This window comes from Salvia splendens, chromosome 2 (genome assembly GCF_004379255.2).
Source record: "Salvia splendens isolate huo1 chromosome 2, SspV2, whole genome shotgun sequence".
NCBI lineage: Eukaryota > Viridiplantae > Streptophyta > Magnoliopsida > Lamiales > Lamiaceae > Salvia > Salvia splendens.
In genome coordinates, this window is record NC_056033.1 from 8,547,236 (window position 1) to 8,563,454 (window position 16,219).

General features: G+C 39.0%; 2 protein-coding genes across 2 annotated transcripts; one reads left to right on the top strand and one right to left on the bottom strand.

The window, feature by feature from the left end:
- Positions 1-421: 421 nt before the first annotated feature.
- Positions 422-2,798, top strand: LOC121772609 (single-stranded DNA-binding protein, mitochondrial-like; the record flags this gene model as incomplete). Its single annotated transcript, XM_042169785.1, has 2 exons — positions 422-1,428; positions 2,033-2,798. A coding segment is annotated over one exon (552 nt), but the record flags the coding sequence as incomplete, so codon positions are not given.
- Positions 2,799-8,034: 5,236 nt separating this feature from the next.
- Positions 8,035-11,700, bottom strand: LOC121760612 (protein AIR2-like). The gene is made up of 7 exons (XM_042156254.1): positions 11,309-11,700; positions 10,842-10,961; positions 10,603-10,761; positions 9,590-9,739; positions 9,391-9,507; positions 8,957-9,070; positions 8,035-8,808 (listed from the first exon to the last, which is right to left on the bottom strand). Exons 1-7 carry the CDS (start codon positions 11,588-11,590, stop codon positions 8,362-8,364), a joined length of 1,389 nt encoding a protein of 462 aa, XP_042012188.1. The 5' UTR covers positions 11,591-11,700; the 3' UTR covers positions 8,035-8,361.
- Between the last annotated feature and the right edge of the window lie 4,519 nt (positions 11,701-16,219).

Here is a 16,219-nt window from a genome sequence, read left to right on the forward strand (position 1 = left end):
TCCCACACAAAATCTCTTCCAAATCCATAACTTGAGAGTTAATGTAATCCTCCAAATCTTCTCCAAGCCATTAAAATTCAATCTCACGATCTCCATAATCTTTTAAAAATCTTTTGAAAGGCACACGAGTCACATTTCATTAAAGAAAGACGCATAAGGCTAATTCTATCTCTCACAAAGCTGGAATTTTATTTTTTAAAAAAACTTTTCAATCTGAAAAGCTCTATGGGCAATTCACCCAAATTATGATAATTATTGATCATTTTTTAAAATTTGGCCTTTAATGATTTTATTTTTTATTTTTGCAATTTGCACTCCTTTCAAGTACTAATATGCTACTACTACAAAATAAATTGCGCCATGACTTAAACGTTGGAGATTTTTTTTTCTATTATTTTTCCATCATCAATTTTGATGGCGTCTTCTCTCTCTAGAAGACTATTTCTCTCAATGCCCTCACCACTCTCTTCCCTTTCTAACACTTTCTGCACCAAAACTCTCTGATTCGGAGGCCGATTCTCCCCCTCCAAACCAGCAGCGCGCCAACGCCGATCGACCACTCGAAAACGGCTTGGACCTCGGCATTTACAAGGCGATATTGGTGGGGCAGGCGCCCATTCAGAAGCGCCTGAGGAGCGGGAAAACGGTAACCCTAATTTCACTCGGAACTGGCGGCATTCGCAACAATCGGAGGCCGCGTGATTACGCTAATCGCTGCGCGGTGCAGTGGCACAGGGTCTCCGTTTACCCTGACAGATTGGGCGAGCTTGCCGCGAAGAATCTCGCCCCTGGCTTCACATTGTTCGTGGAAGGGAATCTGGAGACTACAATATTCAATGATCCGATAACAGGGCTTGTCCGTCGAATCAGAGAGATCGCTGTGCGTCGGAATGGCAGGATTTTGGTTCTGGGAGACGGAGCTGAAGCAGCGCAGTTTTCAAGGACTGATATGAGTGCTGTTGGATATTACTGAGGTGATACTCTCTCTTTCCATTGCTCTGTTAGAATTATTTACCCTTGATCGCAATGCTTTAGTTGGATTTGGCTTTGACCTGCCATGAATGTGGGCAAAATTCCACGTATGTACGTTATGGGAGATGATATCCGCCATTTGTACCCGAAAAAAAAACGTTTTCAGTGATGGGAAAAACGTGTGAGCCTCTTGCGTGTTTTAACCAAACACGCGATAGTCTCTTGCGTGTATCCAAGACACGCGTTACTCTCATGCGTGTTTTAATTAAACACGCATCAAGCTCATGCGTGTTTGAATGAATGAAAAATCGACGATTCTCCCCTCTTCCTTCACTCCCAGCAGCTCCCTCTCTGCACGCCCAGCGACGAGACGGCGCCGAATTCGTCATCTAGCCGACGAAAATCGAAGTGAATCCGACATCTAGCTGCTCTCATTCCTCTTTTAAGTGTTGTTAGGTAACTTTTTACCCTTAATTTCGATTTTAGTTGGTAATAGTTTAGGGTTCATGGTTTGAAATTTTTTGTTGAATTATTGAATTTGTGAATTATTGAAATTGGTGTCGAATTTTTGTTGGATTATTGAAATTGGTTTCGAATTTTTGGTGTTGGGATGAATTTGTGATGAATTTGGTGTTGAATTGTGATGAAAGACAAATGTTAAAAGACATATTAAACTTTACAATTTTTATCAATCTTATTATTTTGTAATTTGTTCCAATCAAAAAGTATACTTTACTTAATCGGATTTAGAATAGTTAAAAGCAAATTAGTTGAAAGCACCGTCAACTTTAGATTTGTTTAGTTCTTTTAACAATGAAAATTGATTTGTTTTGATAAACTAAGATTGTTGTTTGATGAAAATTATTGTTAGTAACTAAGATTTGGTGTTGAATTTGATCTCAGAGGATTGAACTCTATATGAGCTGATTGAATTTTGAAATATAAGTAAAATATATGGAGTAATGTATACTAATTGATTTTTATATATACACTTAACTAGATGACGAGCCGAAGATCCTTCTATATTATAATTAAACATGTTAATTGTTGATTATATTAGGATGTCGCGATATGGACCAGAAGATCCTTCTGTATTGCATTATCAGCACAGTCATATATCTCGCAAGGCGTGGGCAGACGACGAAGCAACTCCTTTCAATATTCGGCGCTTTGAGGGCCATTTTTGGGAAATAGATAATCATCACAGACGCGTGATTGATTATGTCTGCAGATTTGGTTTTGGTGGAGTTTTTTACTGTGGGAAGTCTCTAGATGTAGATCATGCTTTGATCACAACTTTGGTTGAACGTTGGAGGCCAGAGACACATACATGGTTTGTTGGGCTATTGTCGAAGCACATGAGCCTAAGCGCGTTGTGAGACAATTTGGAGGCACTCGGTTCATTCCGGAATTGCGTGATTGGGGTTTCAATGAAACTCATTTCAAAACAAATCGTCGTGGAAAATCTAAAACTCATTTCAAAACTACAGTGGTTATCATCAAATTCGAATTAGAGAAGGAGATGAATGGAAAACAACCCAGTTCGTCTTAGATTTTCCACGACGATTTGTTTTGAAATGAGTTTCATTGAAACCTCAATCACACAATTCCGGAATGAACGGAGTGCCTCCAAATTGTCTCACAACGCGCTTAGGCTCATGTGCTTCGACAATAGCCCAACAAACCATGTACGTCACAGATCTCCAACTGTTGTTTATCTCGAGGCAGGAGTCTAGCAATTGACGGTCCACATATGGCATCCAAATAAACTACAATAACAAGTTTACATTAAACTATTAGACAAATATATATCAAAACATTATTCATTTTACCTGGCTATTTTGGAGTAATGTTAACTGTTCACGATAATGTCGAACAGAATGTTTGGGGGATTTGTTTATCATATATGAGCCAGTCCACCTACAATGAGAAAAGTGTCCAATTTAATATGTTGTCATTAAATACACAAAAAAGAGGAAACAACAAACTTACATTAATGCACACGGAGTGTTTTTTGTATGTATACGTGCCATCACAAAATTGGGTCTCAAAGTGGGCATTCTCTCCCACACCCCCAGCTGTAGGAGTACTGTCGGACCTCCAATGTCTATCCTTTTGCCCATGGACGCCTCACAAAGATTATGATATAATGTAGCAAGTGCAGCACTCGCCCAACTAATCATAGAGGCAGCCTCTACATCTCGAAGTTGGGTCAACCACATCAGATGTATCTTACACCCTAAGCCGTTGGGTAATATCAACCCTCCCAATAGCACAAGCACAATCATACGTGCCCGTTGAATGTAGGTTTCGTCTTCCAGACCATCTTCTAACGGTTCAATCGTCATCCTATATATTAGAGCCGATGTCAAGATACCGTTTTCCTTCATCTCGCTTTGAAGGGGATAAAAGCCCAACAGTTCATCACATAAACTCTTCCACCCAGATTCACAATAACCATTTCCTGTAAAGGGTACTCCATCTACACGTAGAGCCCATAATACTTGAACGTCCTGTAATGTAATAGTAGTTTCTCCTACGGGAAGATAGAATGTATGTGTCTCTGACCTCCAACGTTCAACCAAAGTTGTGATCAAAGCATGATCCACATCTAGAGACTTCACACAGTAGAAAACTCCACCAAAATCAAATCTGCAGACATAATCAATCACGCGTCTGTGATGATTATCTATTTCCCAAAAATGGCCCTCAAAGCGTAGAATATTGAAAGGAGTTGCTTCGTCGCCTGCCCACGCCTTGCGAGATATATGACTGTGCTGATAATGGAATACCGAAGGATCTTCTGGTCCATATCGCGACATCCTAATATAATTAACAACATGTTTAATTATAATATAAAAAGATCTTCGGCTCGTCATCTAGTTAAGTGTATATATAAAAATCAATTAGTATACATTACTCCATATATTTTACTTATATTTCAAAATTCAATCAGCTCATATAGAGTTCAATCCTCTGAGATCAAATCCAACACCAAATCTTAGTTACTAACAACAATTTTCATCAAACAACAATCTTAGTTTATCAAAACAAATTAATTTTCATTGTTAAGAGAACTAAACAAATCTAAAGTTGACGGTGCTTTCAACTAATTTGCTTTTAACTATTCTAAATCCGATTAAGCAAAGTATACTTTTTGATTGGAACAAATTACAAAATAATAAGATTGATAAACATTGTAAAGTTTAATATGTCTTTCATCACAATTCAACACCAAATTCATCACAAATTCATCCCAACACCAAAAATTCAAAACCAATTTCAATAATTCAACAAAAATTCGACACCAATTTCAATAATTCACAAATTCAATAATTCAACAAAAAATTTCAAACCATGAACCCTAAATCTATAACCAACTAAAATCGAAATTAAGGGTAAAAAGTTACCTAACAACACTTAAAAGAGGAATGGGAGCAGCTAGATGTCGGATTCACTTCGATTTTCGTCGGCTAGATGACGAATTCGGCGCCGTCTCGTCGCTGGGCGTGCAGAGAGGGAGCTGCTGGGAGTGAAGGAAGAGGGGAGAATGGTTGATTTTTCATTCATTCAAACACGCATGAGCTTGATGCGTGTTTAATTAAAACACGCATGAGAGTAACGCGTGTCTTGTATACACGCAAGAGACTATCGCGTGTTTGGTTAAAACACGCAAGAGAATATCGCGTGTTTGGTTAAAACACGCAAGAGGCTCACGCGTCTTTCCCATCACTGGAAACATTTTTTTTTCGGGTACAAATGGCGGATATCATCTCCCATGACGTACATTCGTGGAATTTTGCCCATGAATGTGGCGTGTTTCTGTTTTCCTAAGGCCTTCCGCAACGCGTCCCTTAGCCGATACTTATCTCGTTCCGGAGTGACGGAACGGTTAAAGGACGGCGTTGCAGCCTTCCGTCTCCATCCCGTCACGGAGAAAAGCCCGTCACGGAGGGATAGCTCGCGAGACGTCTGCCACGCGCGTTGGCAACGTGGCGAGCTCCGGTTCGTCCGTGAGGCCCACTCGCCGGCCCGCGAGTAGGCGTCGTTTTTATCCGGAAAAAAAAATTGTTTTTTTTTTAAATTTAGGAAAAATTCAAAAATTAAAAAAAATCCCAAAAAATATACTAGCCATTTATAGGCTTTTTTTTGCAAATTTTTAATTTTTTAATTTTTTTAAGCCTCCAACCACTTCTATAAATATCAAATCATTCCCACAAATTAATCGACCATAAAAAATATGTTTTTTTAATTTAAATTATGTATTTTTAATTTTTTTAGGATTTTATTAATGAGGTTTTTAAATTTTTTAGAATTTTAAGTTGTAATTTTATTTTATTTTTAATGAAGTGTATTTTTTTAATCGAATTTGGTTGGAAATAAAAATAAAAATTGAAATTGAATGAATAGTAATTATAAGGGACGGAAGGTTGCAGGTTCCGTCCCTTAGTTAAGGGATGGAGTAAAAAAGTACAGTGGGGTCCGCGAATAGTAATTTAAGGGACGGTTTTTGTTAGCCTTAGAGCATCCACATCCGTGCTCTTGCCAACGAGCACGGATATGGGCCCGGACCCACTTTTTCTGCCTGCTCTTAGACAAGAGCACAACACCCACATCTGTGCTCTTCCGCAAGGACGAGCACAAGGGTCCCACCATTCCATTATTCAAGTTAAATAAAAACATTTCCACAAAATTAAAATACATTAAAAATACCCGGAATAATATTACAAAATACATTAAAAATTACATAATTAAAATCCAAAAACAAAGAAAATTACATAATTAAAATCATAAAAAATAAAAATTACATAATTAAACTCCTAATCAATAAAAAATACATAATTCAACTCCTAAAATAAAAAAAACCACTACTCGTGGCCGAATTTCGCCCAAATGTGTTTGATTAGGTCTTCTTGTAGCTCAATGTGGGTTAGGGTATCGCGCATTGTGTGCCTTGTTTCGATCCTCTCACCCACCGTCGTATGCACACCTCGGCGTGGGGGAGACCTCGCGCTTGAGCTTCCGGTTTCATCCTCGTCGTAAAAGCTAGCTGCCCTCGGTCCTTCGTCGGCTATAATCATGTTGTGTAAGATAATACACGTGTACATGATGTCGGCGATATTTTTCACGTACCACGGTCGAGACGGGGCCTTCACAATGTTGAATCGAGCTTGAAGGACCCCAAAGGCTCTTTCGACGACTTTCCGCCCGGACTCTTGACGCTGCGCAAAAAGAACCCGTCTCGTGTCTTGCGGGTTGCTGAGCGTCTTCATGAAAGTCGACCACCTTGGATAGATACCATCGGCGAGATAGTAACTCATGTGGTATACATTTCCGTTAACGGTGAAGTCGATCGCCGGTGCTACACCATTCAACACATCATTGAAGAGGGGTGAAGAATAGAGCACGTTCAAGTCGTTGTTGGATCCGGCAACACCGAAATATGAATGTCAAATCCATAGGCGGTAGTCGGCGACCGCTTCAAGGATAAGTGTTGGGCCGCCGCCTTTGTGGACGCTTAAGTGTTGCCCCCTCCAAGCAGTCGGGTAATTCTTCCACCTCCAATGCATGCAGTCAATGCTGCCAAGCATAGCGGGAAAGCCATGGACGGTTTCGTGAAGACGAAGCAACCGTTGGCAATCATCGGTGGTGGATACCCGAAGAAATTCATCACCGAAAGCTGAACGAACGCCCTCGCAAAAATTTTTACGACAAAAGATTCTAGTGGACTCACCGACATGCAAATACTCGTCGAAGAGGTCGGCCGTTTGCTTAGTAGCGAGTTGTCGGATGGCACACCTACACTTCTGCCACGCCGAGAGACTTTGCCGACCAGCTGCATCTGGACCTGTTTGGAAGTATTCAACACGGGCGGACAATGTGTTGACAATACGCATAAACAAGCGCTTTGACATGCGAAAACGGCGCCTAAAGTAATCTTCCGGAAACCGCGGCTGGTCGGAAAAATAGTCGGAAACGAGCCTTTCGTGGGCTCCCTCCCGGTCACGATGAATGTAGCAGCGAGTTGATCTAGTTGTTTGAGGAGGAGGGGCGGGGGTATTCGCTGCAACATATGCTTCATAAGCGGCACGATATTGTTCGTAGTATTCTTGTTCTTCGCGCTCCGCTTCTGCAATGAGATGGGTGAAATCCATTTGAGGTTTTGAGTGAGAGATGAAGGTGTAGATAAGTTGTATAAAAAATATGAATGAGATGAATGAGAGATGATTTGATGTGAAAAATGGATGATGAATGTGTATTTATAGATGATTTTGGGGGGAAAAAATAAAAAAAAATACAGAAAAACGGGCAAAAAAACGGTCATTTTTTTGGGATTGTAAAAATATTTTTTTTGGGTATTATTTTCGATTTTTTAAAAAAAATTTAAAAAAATGATTTTCCAACGGATATGCCGTTGGCGGTTGGCCAATCAGAACGCGTCACGTCGCTTGCTCGCTGGCACGGACGTGCTCGATGCATCGAGCAGCGCCGTGCCAGCGGCTGACAGCGTCTCCGTGCCGCTGGCACGGACGGACCCGTCCCTGCTCGCCGATGTGGATGCTCTTACTTGTTGTATTGGATCATATCGCCAACTAGGGATAGTTAGTAGCTGCAAAGAGTCATATCAAAATGACGGATTATACAAATTAAGGAAAGGGCATGTAAATTAAATACAGTATAGTTTTGCAGGTAAGAGGATGTCTCAGATAAACACACTCGATTTAGGCAATGTCAGTAAAAGATGGATCAATAATTACCAATGCAACAAAGAAGGATGTTCTTTCAGTTTTTTTTGGCCCCAGACCCAACAAAATTAAATAAGATCTTTTAATATCATACTATAGCAGAAGAAGTGTTTCTGAATGGAATTAGATAATAATTGAATGGACAGGAATTTGCCCCCCGTGAATTTATGGAGTAAACCCAAAATGTATATAAGCAATTTCAAGTAATTAGAATGGAATTAGATAATAATAGAATGGACAGGAATTGTCATTCAAGTCCTACACTCTAATTCACTGAACCTATCTTATACTATAGCAGAACAAGTGTTTCTGAAAATTTATCAAAGCTAGTACTGTATGATAGATATCGGGAAACAACTACATACAAATTACAGCACATGGTAAAATTGTAACCAGTGTCAAAATTACAGTTTACAGACCCAGGTGGCCGAAGAGAAAATTTATCTGAAAAAATGTGCATCAAATGCAAAAAAGTACAAAATTGACTGAAAACACAGGGCACCTTCACAGCAGATGCTAAAAGAACCTCCAACATCAAGTTGCACGCGATGGCTGAAACAGCACACAGCCCCGTATATCAGTATATGTGGCCTAGGACAGCATCAGATTGTCCCACGCTCACCTCCTTTAAACAAAACTTCTTCTACCACCAATCATCATTTCTTCCACTGCCACCATAACCATTGCTATTATTGCCAAATCTTGATGCTGTATATCTACGTTGATGATATCTATTTGACCCATTTGTGGTTGAATCATTAAAATTGATCTTTCTAGGCTTTTTTGAAGAGTGGGAGCTCGATGCATGAACACAGTTGGAATAGGAATTCCGAGATTTTCTATCTCTTGGGGTTGCTGGAGATCTCCAGTAATTATCTTGGTCACTGCCATGATAATCACCGGGATGTTCAGTCATCCAACCACCTTTCGGCTTTGGTTTTGCAGCCGAATGAAATTCAATGCCCTTGGATTTCTTCCCTTTCCGTTCCTTTCCAATATCACGAGGGACAGACCGGGTCTCCAAATGATCTCTCTTCTTTTTGGGAGATTTGTGCTTGGGTGTTGATGGATCACGGTTTCTCTTACTAGCCTGGTGAAAATACCCAGAAACTCAGTGATTGAAGAAGTTAAAAAAAGGAGAGAATAGAAGGAAGCAGATTTCAACAATTTTCAACTATCAAAAGTTATGATTTAGTGTCAAGACTTTAAGAAAGTCTAGAGGGAACACAGTGACAAACCTTCATTGTGCTGGTGCATTCGCGTGCAAAATGTCCTACTACCCCACACTTGTAGCATGAACTATCAGGTGCATTATCATTTGTTTCCCGATGGACACGGAAGCCAGAGCAAGCCTGAAGAAACCAGAAACTACTTCAGAAATGGAAAGCTAAAACCCAAAAGTAATACTCCACATGGGTGTGTTTCCTGTGACATAGTAGCACCCCTCAGGAATTGGGAACAAATGAAACACTCAGCAGTAATAATACATGTAAATTCTTCAGGTCCCATCTAAAGTGGCAACAAAAAAGCAGCCATCGTTAATGGAGCCTAGAATGCTCCATAATTATAAGTAAAAGCCAACTAATGTTCATACGTATGCCTTCTTACTTAATCAATCATGCTTGTAATCTGACCTAGAATGCATTGAATTCTGAAATTATATCATACTCACCAAACCCGAATGGCCGGAGAGACCACATCTATAACAAGAATATTCTTTGGGCCCAGGATTGCTATATTCTTTACAACAAAGATGGCCATATATTCCACAAATATAACATTGTATTTCCTGCAGAACACTCAGGTTGTCATCAAATCTGTGAAGATAATAATAATGCAGCAGTGCATCTCCCAGGAGGTAATAAAAGAACCTTCAAATCATCTGGGCTATAATCATTCCTGCATGAGAACATTTCATGCCCTAAATCTCCACATTTGAGACATATCTTTGAACGATTGTACCCCTCTGGGCAATCTTTAGCACGGTGACCTTGCTGCTTGCAGATAAAGCAATCTCGCCCCTGAACAATAAAACGAGATACGATAAAAATCTAAATCAAACATTATCCTTCCAAAAAAACGATATCTTTGCGAAATGATCTCTATAAGACACAATATTTTTTGCAAAACATTAACTAAAATTACAAACCAAGCTGACTAAAATTTACCCTTCTGTTTCAAAAACCAAATTCCCAAATTCTCTTTAACATTAAATCAAAAAATAGGAAGTCTGTTAAAATTACTTTTAACAGATCTAAAGAGTTTGTATATATTTTTTTGGCACAAAAAAACATGAGATACTGAAATATTTTCTAGTCAATTTTTTCAATTCCAGCAAGGAGTCTAATTTTCCCCATTCACATACTGGTTAATGCAAGATTTTCTTGAAATAATGTGGAGTAATACAACTTTCTTCTGGGTTTATTCTATATTCTTACTGAATTTTCTAATAAAGCTGTAATAAACTTGTTAGGAAAATCAGTGTAGACTGCTAAATCATTAAAAAAATCTTTTTCCACCATTAACTTAACTAGATGCTATGAAAATCATTTCAGCCAATAGAAAATACTGGTGTGAAGAAAGATGGCATACTATAGGGAAATGGCAGAATGCATGCAGTGCTATTTTGGAATATCTCCAAACAGATTAACAATTTTTTATGAAACAAATGCCATATCAACATGTACAAGAACAAATCTAGGAATGAATTTAACTAATCAAAGGGAAAAGAAAGTACATCCACTTCTTATCAAATCCCTACCCACAGTATATCAGTCAAATGATGAATGAGCAAAATTATTTGTTATAAGGTCCATCGCAAATAAGCCTGCTCTTATCACCTAGGAACAGTGAAAAAAGTGCAGCAGTTTTCAAGAGTATATACCTTGGAACATTGTTTTGCATTATGTTCAAAACTCCCACAAACAAAGCAAGGTTTCTTTCGCCTAGCTGAAGTACAGTTGGCGGTCGTATGACCCTCTTCACCACAATTATAGCAAGCTCCCCAACTGTTATCGGGAGGATCAAAGTACCTCGGCCCCCGCTGAGATTACAAAAACAATCATACACGAGTTGTCGCACATCTCAATGATGAAGCTTTGAGCACAAGTTATTTAAACTCACAAGAAGTTTCCTGAGGACAGCATTATCTGACACCTCAACAGGATTGGTTTCGACAGCTATACTAGCAACCTCAGCAGTGTTGTCGATCTCTAGTTTCTCTTTCTCCTTTACACCATCCACCTAAATAATGAAAGGCAGAAAAGAAGCTTAGATTCAGTCAGCATCACCCTTTTTGACAAACATACATTGTACTATGACTCTAACGTATTATATCCAGTCAATCACATCAGAGGACATATCTCCAGCTGTATAATAATTCCACATTGTATAAATATAAACACGAAACATAATAAGCAAATCAAATCTCTAAGACTAAGAAAAATAGCTTCAAGTTAACTAATCATAATAAAAGAAACAATTCTCCGCATAAATCTTTATCTCATTTTTTACCATTTTGACCAAACACGAACTTCAATGGCTAATCAGTAAACAAATTTCAAAATAATCAAGTTCGGCTCAATGCTTACGGCATCTCTAACTTCCTTGCTCTTTTTCCTCTTCTTCTTCAGCTCTTTCTTACTCGGCTCTTCCTTCAAATTATCAACTACTTCCGCAACGCCGTCTCCCCTTGTATCATTTTTAGCGGCTCTCTGCCTTGATTTCTGAACGATTTTGAGGCTGAGGTCTTCGTTGGCCTCGGCTTCGCCGTCACTCGCCGCTTCGGTTGAGGATTTCCCCTTTCTTTCATCCTCTTCCGACAACAAATATTTGTCCAGTTTCGCCGCTTTGGAACGCTCTCTCCTTCCCATTGCTGGACGATATTGAGTTATTGAAATCAGTGAAGCGTTTTGAAAATGCTAACCCTAAATTGAATTTGGGAAGAGAACGGGAATAATGTATAGTTGTATACCTCGGCTGTGTTACTGTGTTGGCATCAAAGTAAAGTGGGCCTTGCCCCGTAACGCCCAACCCCATTATACAGCCTCAATTTGAGTCCACTTATATGTAGTAGTATTTGATTAATCTTTTTTTTTTTGCTTTGATCACATGTGTTCCGAATTCGTCTTCGGCGGAAACGGATTAATCCTGCTCGACTAAGCTTGCGGATTAAGGCCGAAAGTTTCCCAGCGGGTGCTAGGGTTTGAACCCGTGACCTCAAGGTCACCGCAGTAACTGCGCTACAACCTGTTGATAGTATTTGATTAATCCGCCATAGAATAAATTTCAAGATTAGTATAAAATAAATAAATATAAATGAAGAAAAACATATAATTTTTATAATCATATCATATTAAAATATAAAAATTAAGACAACCAAAATCAATACATATAAATGGATTTGTAATTATATTATAAGGGTGTTTTAGAATACAAACCCATATTTAAAGTGATAATCTAATAACCAACTATATCATTTTATGGATAAAATATATCTTTTTTGCTATTATTTATATTAATATCATTTTTATACATGTAAAATATCATTTTACTATATTTTTTGCTAAAATATTATTTTATACAAGTATCATTTTATATACGGTATGTTGAAAGGATATTATTTTATTGAGTATAAACATCATTTTTAGCAAAAAATGATATATTTCATCAATAAAATAATAGGTTATTAGGTTTTTTTTTTTTTTTTTATAATAGGTTATTAGGTTATCACCATGAATATGAGTTATTATATGATCACAATCCTATATTATAATTATAACTTTATGTAATTTAGTTTAAAGGTCTTTAATCAATTTTGAAATTTTGTTTGTTAGATTATATTGTAATATGTGTGTACGCTTGGTGGAGGTAATTATATCATACATATAAAATGTTTCAGTAATGTTTGAATTCAAGAACGAGGATCATATCAAATAACCTTGTTATTGCAAGTCGTATATGAATTCCCACGTCGCATCCTCCTCGAAAAAATTCGACAATTGTGCCAATACATGGGTAGCAGTCATATTTCCACGCTCCACCATTCTTCTACCGAGTATCTTGGCCGGCTCTAAGAATGACGTGTTTCCTGGTGTAGGAAGGAATGAGCTTATTAAGAATGAGGTGTTGCCTGGTGTTATAAGGGGGGGAGCTTACTAGCTGTTGAGATCTCAATCTTCGCTCGAGATGGGAAACATGGAAAATTGGATAGATCTTTGATGACAAAGGTACTTGAAGCTTATAGGCAACTGATTTGAACTTGCGAAGAATTTTGAAAGAGAAAAAATAACGAGAATTTTGTCGTAGGGTACAATCATTTGCAGATGTTGTACTAGAATTTAGCCAAGCTAAACCATTTGCTCCAGTTTGTAGGTTGTGTAAGAATATTTATATTCTACGTGACATATGTACCTATTGATTTAATATGAAAGATTAAGTTCACATTAAAGTCAAGAATTCTAATATAAAAGACGATACCGTGATGGATCGGCTTCGATTAAAGAATTAGAATTCGGGCGTATGGATAACCCTCTTCTCTTGCCTCTAATTATAATAATAATAATATACATGCATATGTATATTGTTAGAAATGACTCGAGAAACACAATTGAAGAACAATTGAACTTGAGAAGAAAATATTGTATTGCTTTCTTCAAGATTGATACACACTAATTCTCTCTCTATTGTGAAGATGAAAACGGAAATTGAAAGCTACAACTAACTCAGCTAACAAACATTTTATACACTATTTGAATCCAACAGCTAGTTGGATCTGACGGTCGAGATTCAACCTCAGCTCAACCGCAACATCCAACGGCTCCTGAAGCTCGGAGCTGCTGACTTGTTTCTTGATCTTGTTTCCATGCATTACTCAGCAACTTAGCATACAAATTCACAATTCTCCACCTTGGATGCTATGTGCTAAGCAATCACCTTTCTGCACATTCCAACCATTTTCAAGCATTGCTCAAACTTCTCCTTTGGCAAAACTTTGGTTAGCATATCGGCTGGATTATCCAAAGTGTTTACTTTGAATACTTTCACTCTTCCTTTCTCTATCTTTTCTCCGATGAAATACAAATGCACATCTATGTGCTTGCTCCTTTCATGAAACACATTATTCTTGGCCAAGGCTATTGCACTGCTGCTGTCACAACCAATGGCCACTGCAGCCTGAACTATGTCGAAGTCTGCTGCTATTCCCTTGAGCCAAAACGACTCTTTAACTGCGGATGTCAGGGCCATATATTCTACCTCAGTCGTGGACAGGGCAACCACACTTTGCAAGCTTGATTTCCAACTCACTGCCCCTCCATACAAAGTGAATATGTATCCTGATTGAGACCTTTGGTTGTCCACATTTCCAGCATAGTCACTGTCACATACCCCACCAATGCATCCCCATTTACTTCATCATTCCCTCTATACAGAATCCCAATATCCCCAGCTCCATTTAGATACTTGAGGATCCACTTCAAAGCTAACTAGTGCTCTCTGCCATGATCACTCATAAATCTGCTAGTGACACTGATGGCTTGGGCTACATCCGGTCTTGAACCTATCATTGCATACATGATGTTGCCCACAACATTAGAATAAGGGATTTTCAGCATCTCAAGTCTCTCTTGGTCAGTCTTTGGTCTCTGCTCCACAGAAAGTCTGAAATGCTGAGCAAGTGGTGTTGAAGTTACTCTTGACTCACTAATTTGGAATCTCTTTACTAGCCTTGATATATAATCATATTGATTTAACCACACCTCCTTCTTGGCTCGATTCCTGACTATATTCATCCCCAATATTCTCTTGGCACTTCCCAGATCCTTCATATCTAATGCACTCTTCAGATCATCTTTGATTTCTTGAATGACCTTTTTGCATGCTCCGGCCACTAGTATGTCATCAACTTACAAGAGTAAGTAAGCCACAGCCTTGCCTCCTTTCTTCTTGATGTACACACATTCATCATACTTTGATCTAGTGAATCCATTTCTCAACACATGATCATCAAATTTGAGGTGCCATTGCCTACTAGCCTGTTTCAGCCCATATAAACTTTTCTTTAGCAGACACACTTTGCTTTCCTCTCCAGCCTTCTCAAACCCCTCTGGCTGTTGCATGTAAATGGTCTCCACCAAATCCCCATGCAAAAAGGCTGTCTTCACATCGAGCTGCTCCAGCTCCCAATCCAATTTAGCAACCACTGCCAGCAAAGTTCTAATGGAAGTGTGCTTTACAACGGGTGAGAAGACTTCACTGTAATCAACCCCATGTTCTTGAGTGAAGCCCCTAGCCACAAGCCTAGCCTTGAATCTGATCTTCTTATTATCAGCAGATTCTAGCTTCTTCTTAAAAATCACTTGCAACTCACAATTCTCCTTCCTTCAATTCTGTCAACAAGCACCCAAGTTCCATTCTTTAGTAGAGAATCCATCTCTTCTATCATGGCTTTTAGCCACTCAGCTCTATCTTTGCTTTCCATAGCAGCCTTGTAATTGGTTGGCTCTGCAAACTCTACCTCCTCAGCCACACACAAGGCAAAGTACAGCATTTCTGAGTCTGCAAATCTGGCAGGGAGTCTGATGTTTCTTCTTCTGGCTCTATCTCGAGCTAGCTGGTATTGGCTGAGATCCTCAGTGTCTCCATCTGATTTATCTTGCGCAATCTCATCATCACTCTCACCAGCTCCACTCTGAGTTACTCCATCAGGCTTCACCTCAATTCTGGCAGCCTGCTCCCCAGACACAATAACCTTCTCAGCATCAAGTTTTTCTTTGAGAGGCATCACTGATTCAATGAAAACAACATCCCTGCTCACTATAATTTTGTGATTCCCTGGCTCAATACACCAAAGTCTGAACCCATTTGCACCACTTTGATACTCCAGAAGCACACACCTTAAAGCTCTAGCATCTAACTTGCTTTGCTTGAGATGAGCATAAGCTTGGCAGCCAAAAACCTTGAGAGTTGCATAATCACCATGTCTTCCATACCAATTGAAATCAGGAGTATCACCATTTATGGCTGAAGAAGGGCACTTATTTATTAGTTTGACAGCAGTAGCAGCAGCCTCAGCCCAGAACCTCTTCTCCATCCCTGAACTGAGCAGCATGCACCTAACTCTCTCTAAGATGGTTCGGTTTGCTCTCTCTGCAACCCCATTTTGCTGGGAGTTCAAAGGAGCTGTCCTGTGTCTTTTAATACCTCTCTCACTGCAGAAGCTATCAAACTCCTTGGACAAGAATTCTAATCCATTATCTGTCCTCAAACATTTCAATGTTCTGCTCTTTTCTTTCTCCACCAAGATGCACCAGTCTTTAAACCGAGCAAAGGCCTCAGATTTTTCCTTCAAGATATACAACCACATCTTCCTAGAATAATCATCTATAATAGACATATAGTACCTCCCACCACCAATAGAATTCACCGGGGAAGGTCCCTATAGGTCACTATGAGCATAGTCTAGAGGTGCTTGTGAAGAATGTTTACCTTTTGGATATGGG

Coding starts and splice junctions, on each gene's coding strand:
- LOC121760612 (XM_042156254.1), bottom strand. CDS start 11,590: ATGGGAAGGAGAGAGCGTTCCAAAGCGGCGAAACTGGACAAATATTTG. Junction 10,962..11,308: donor GCAAGGAAGTTAGAGATGCC/GTAAGCATTGAG, acceptor TTCATTATTTAG/GTGGATGGTGTAAAGGAGAA. Junction 8,809..8,956: donor AATGCACCAGCACAATGAAG/GTTTGTCACTGT, acceptor TATTTTCACCAG/GCTAGTAAGAGAAACCGTGA.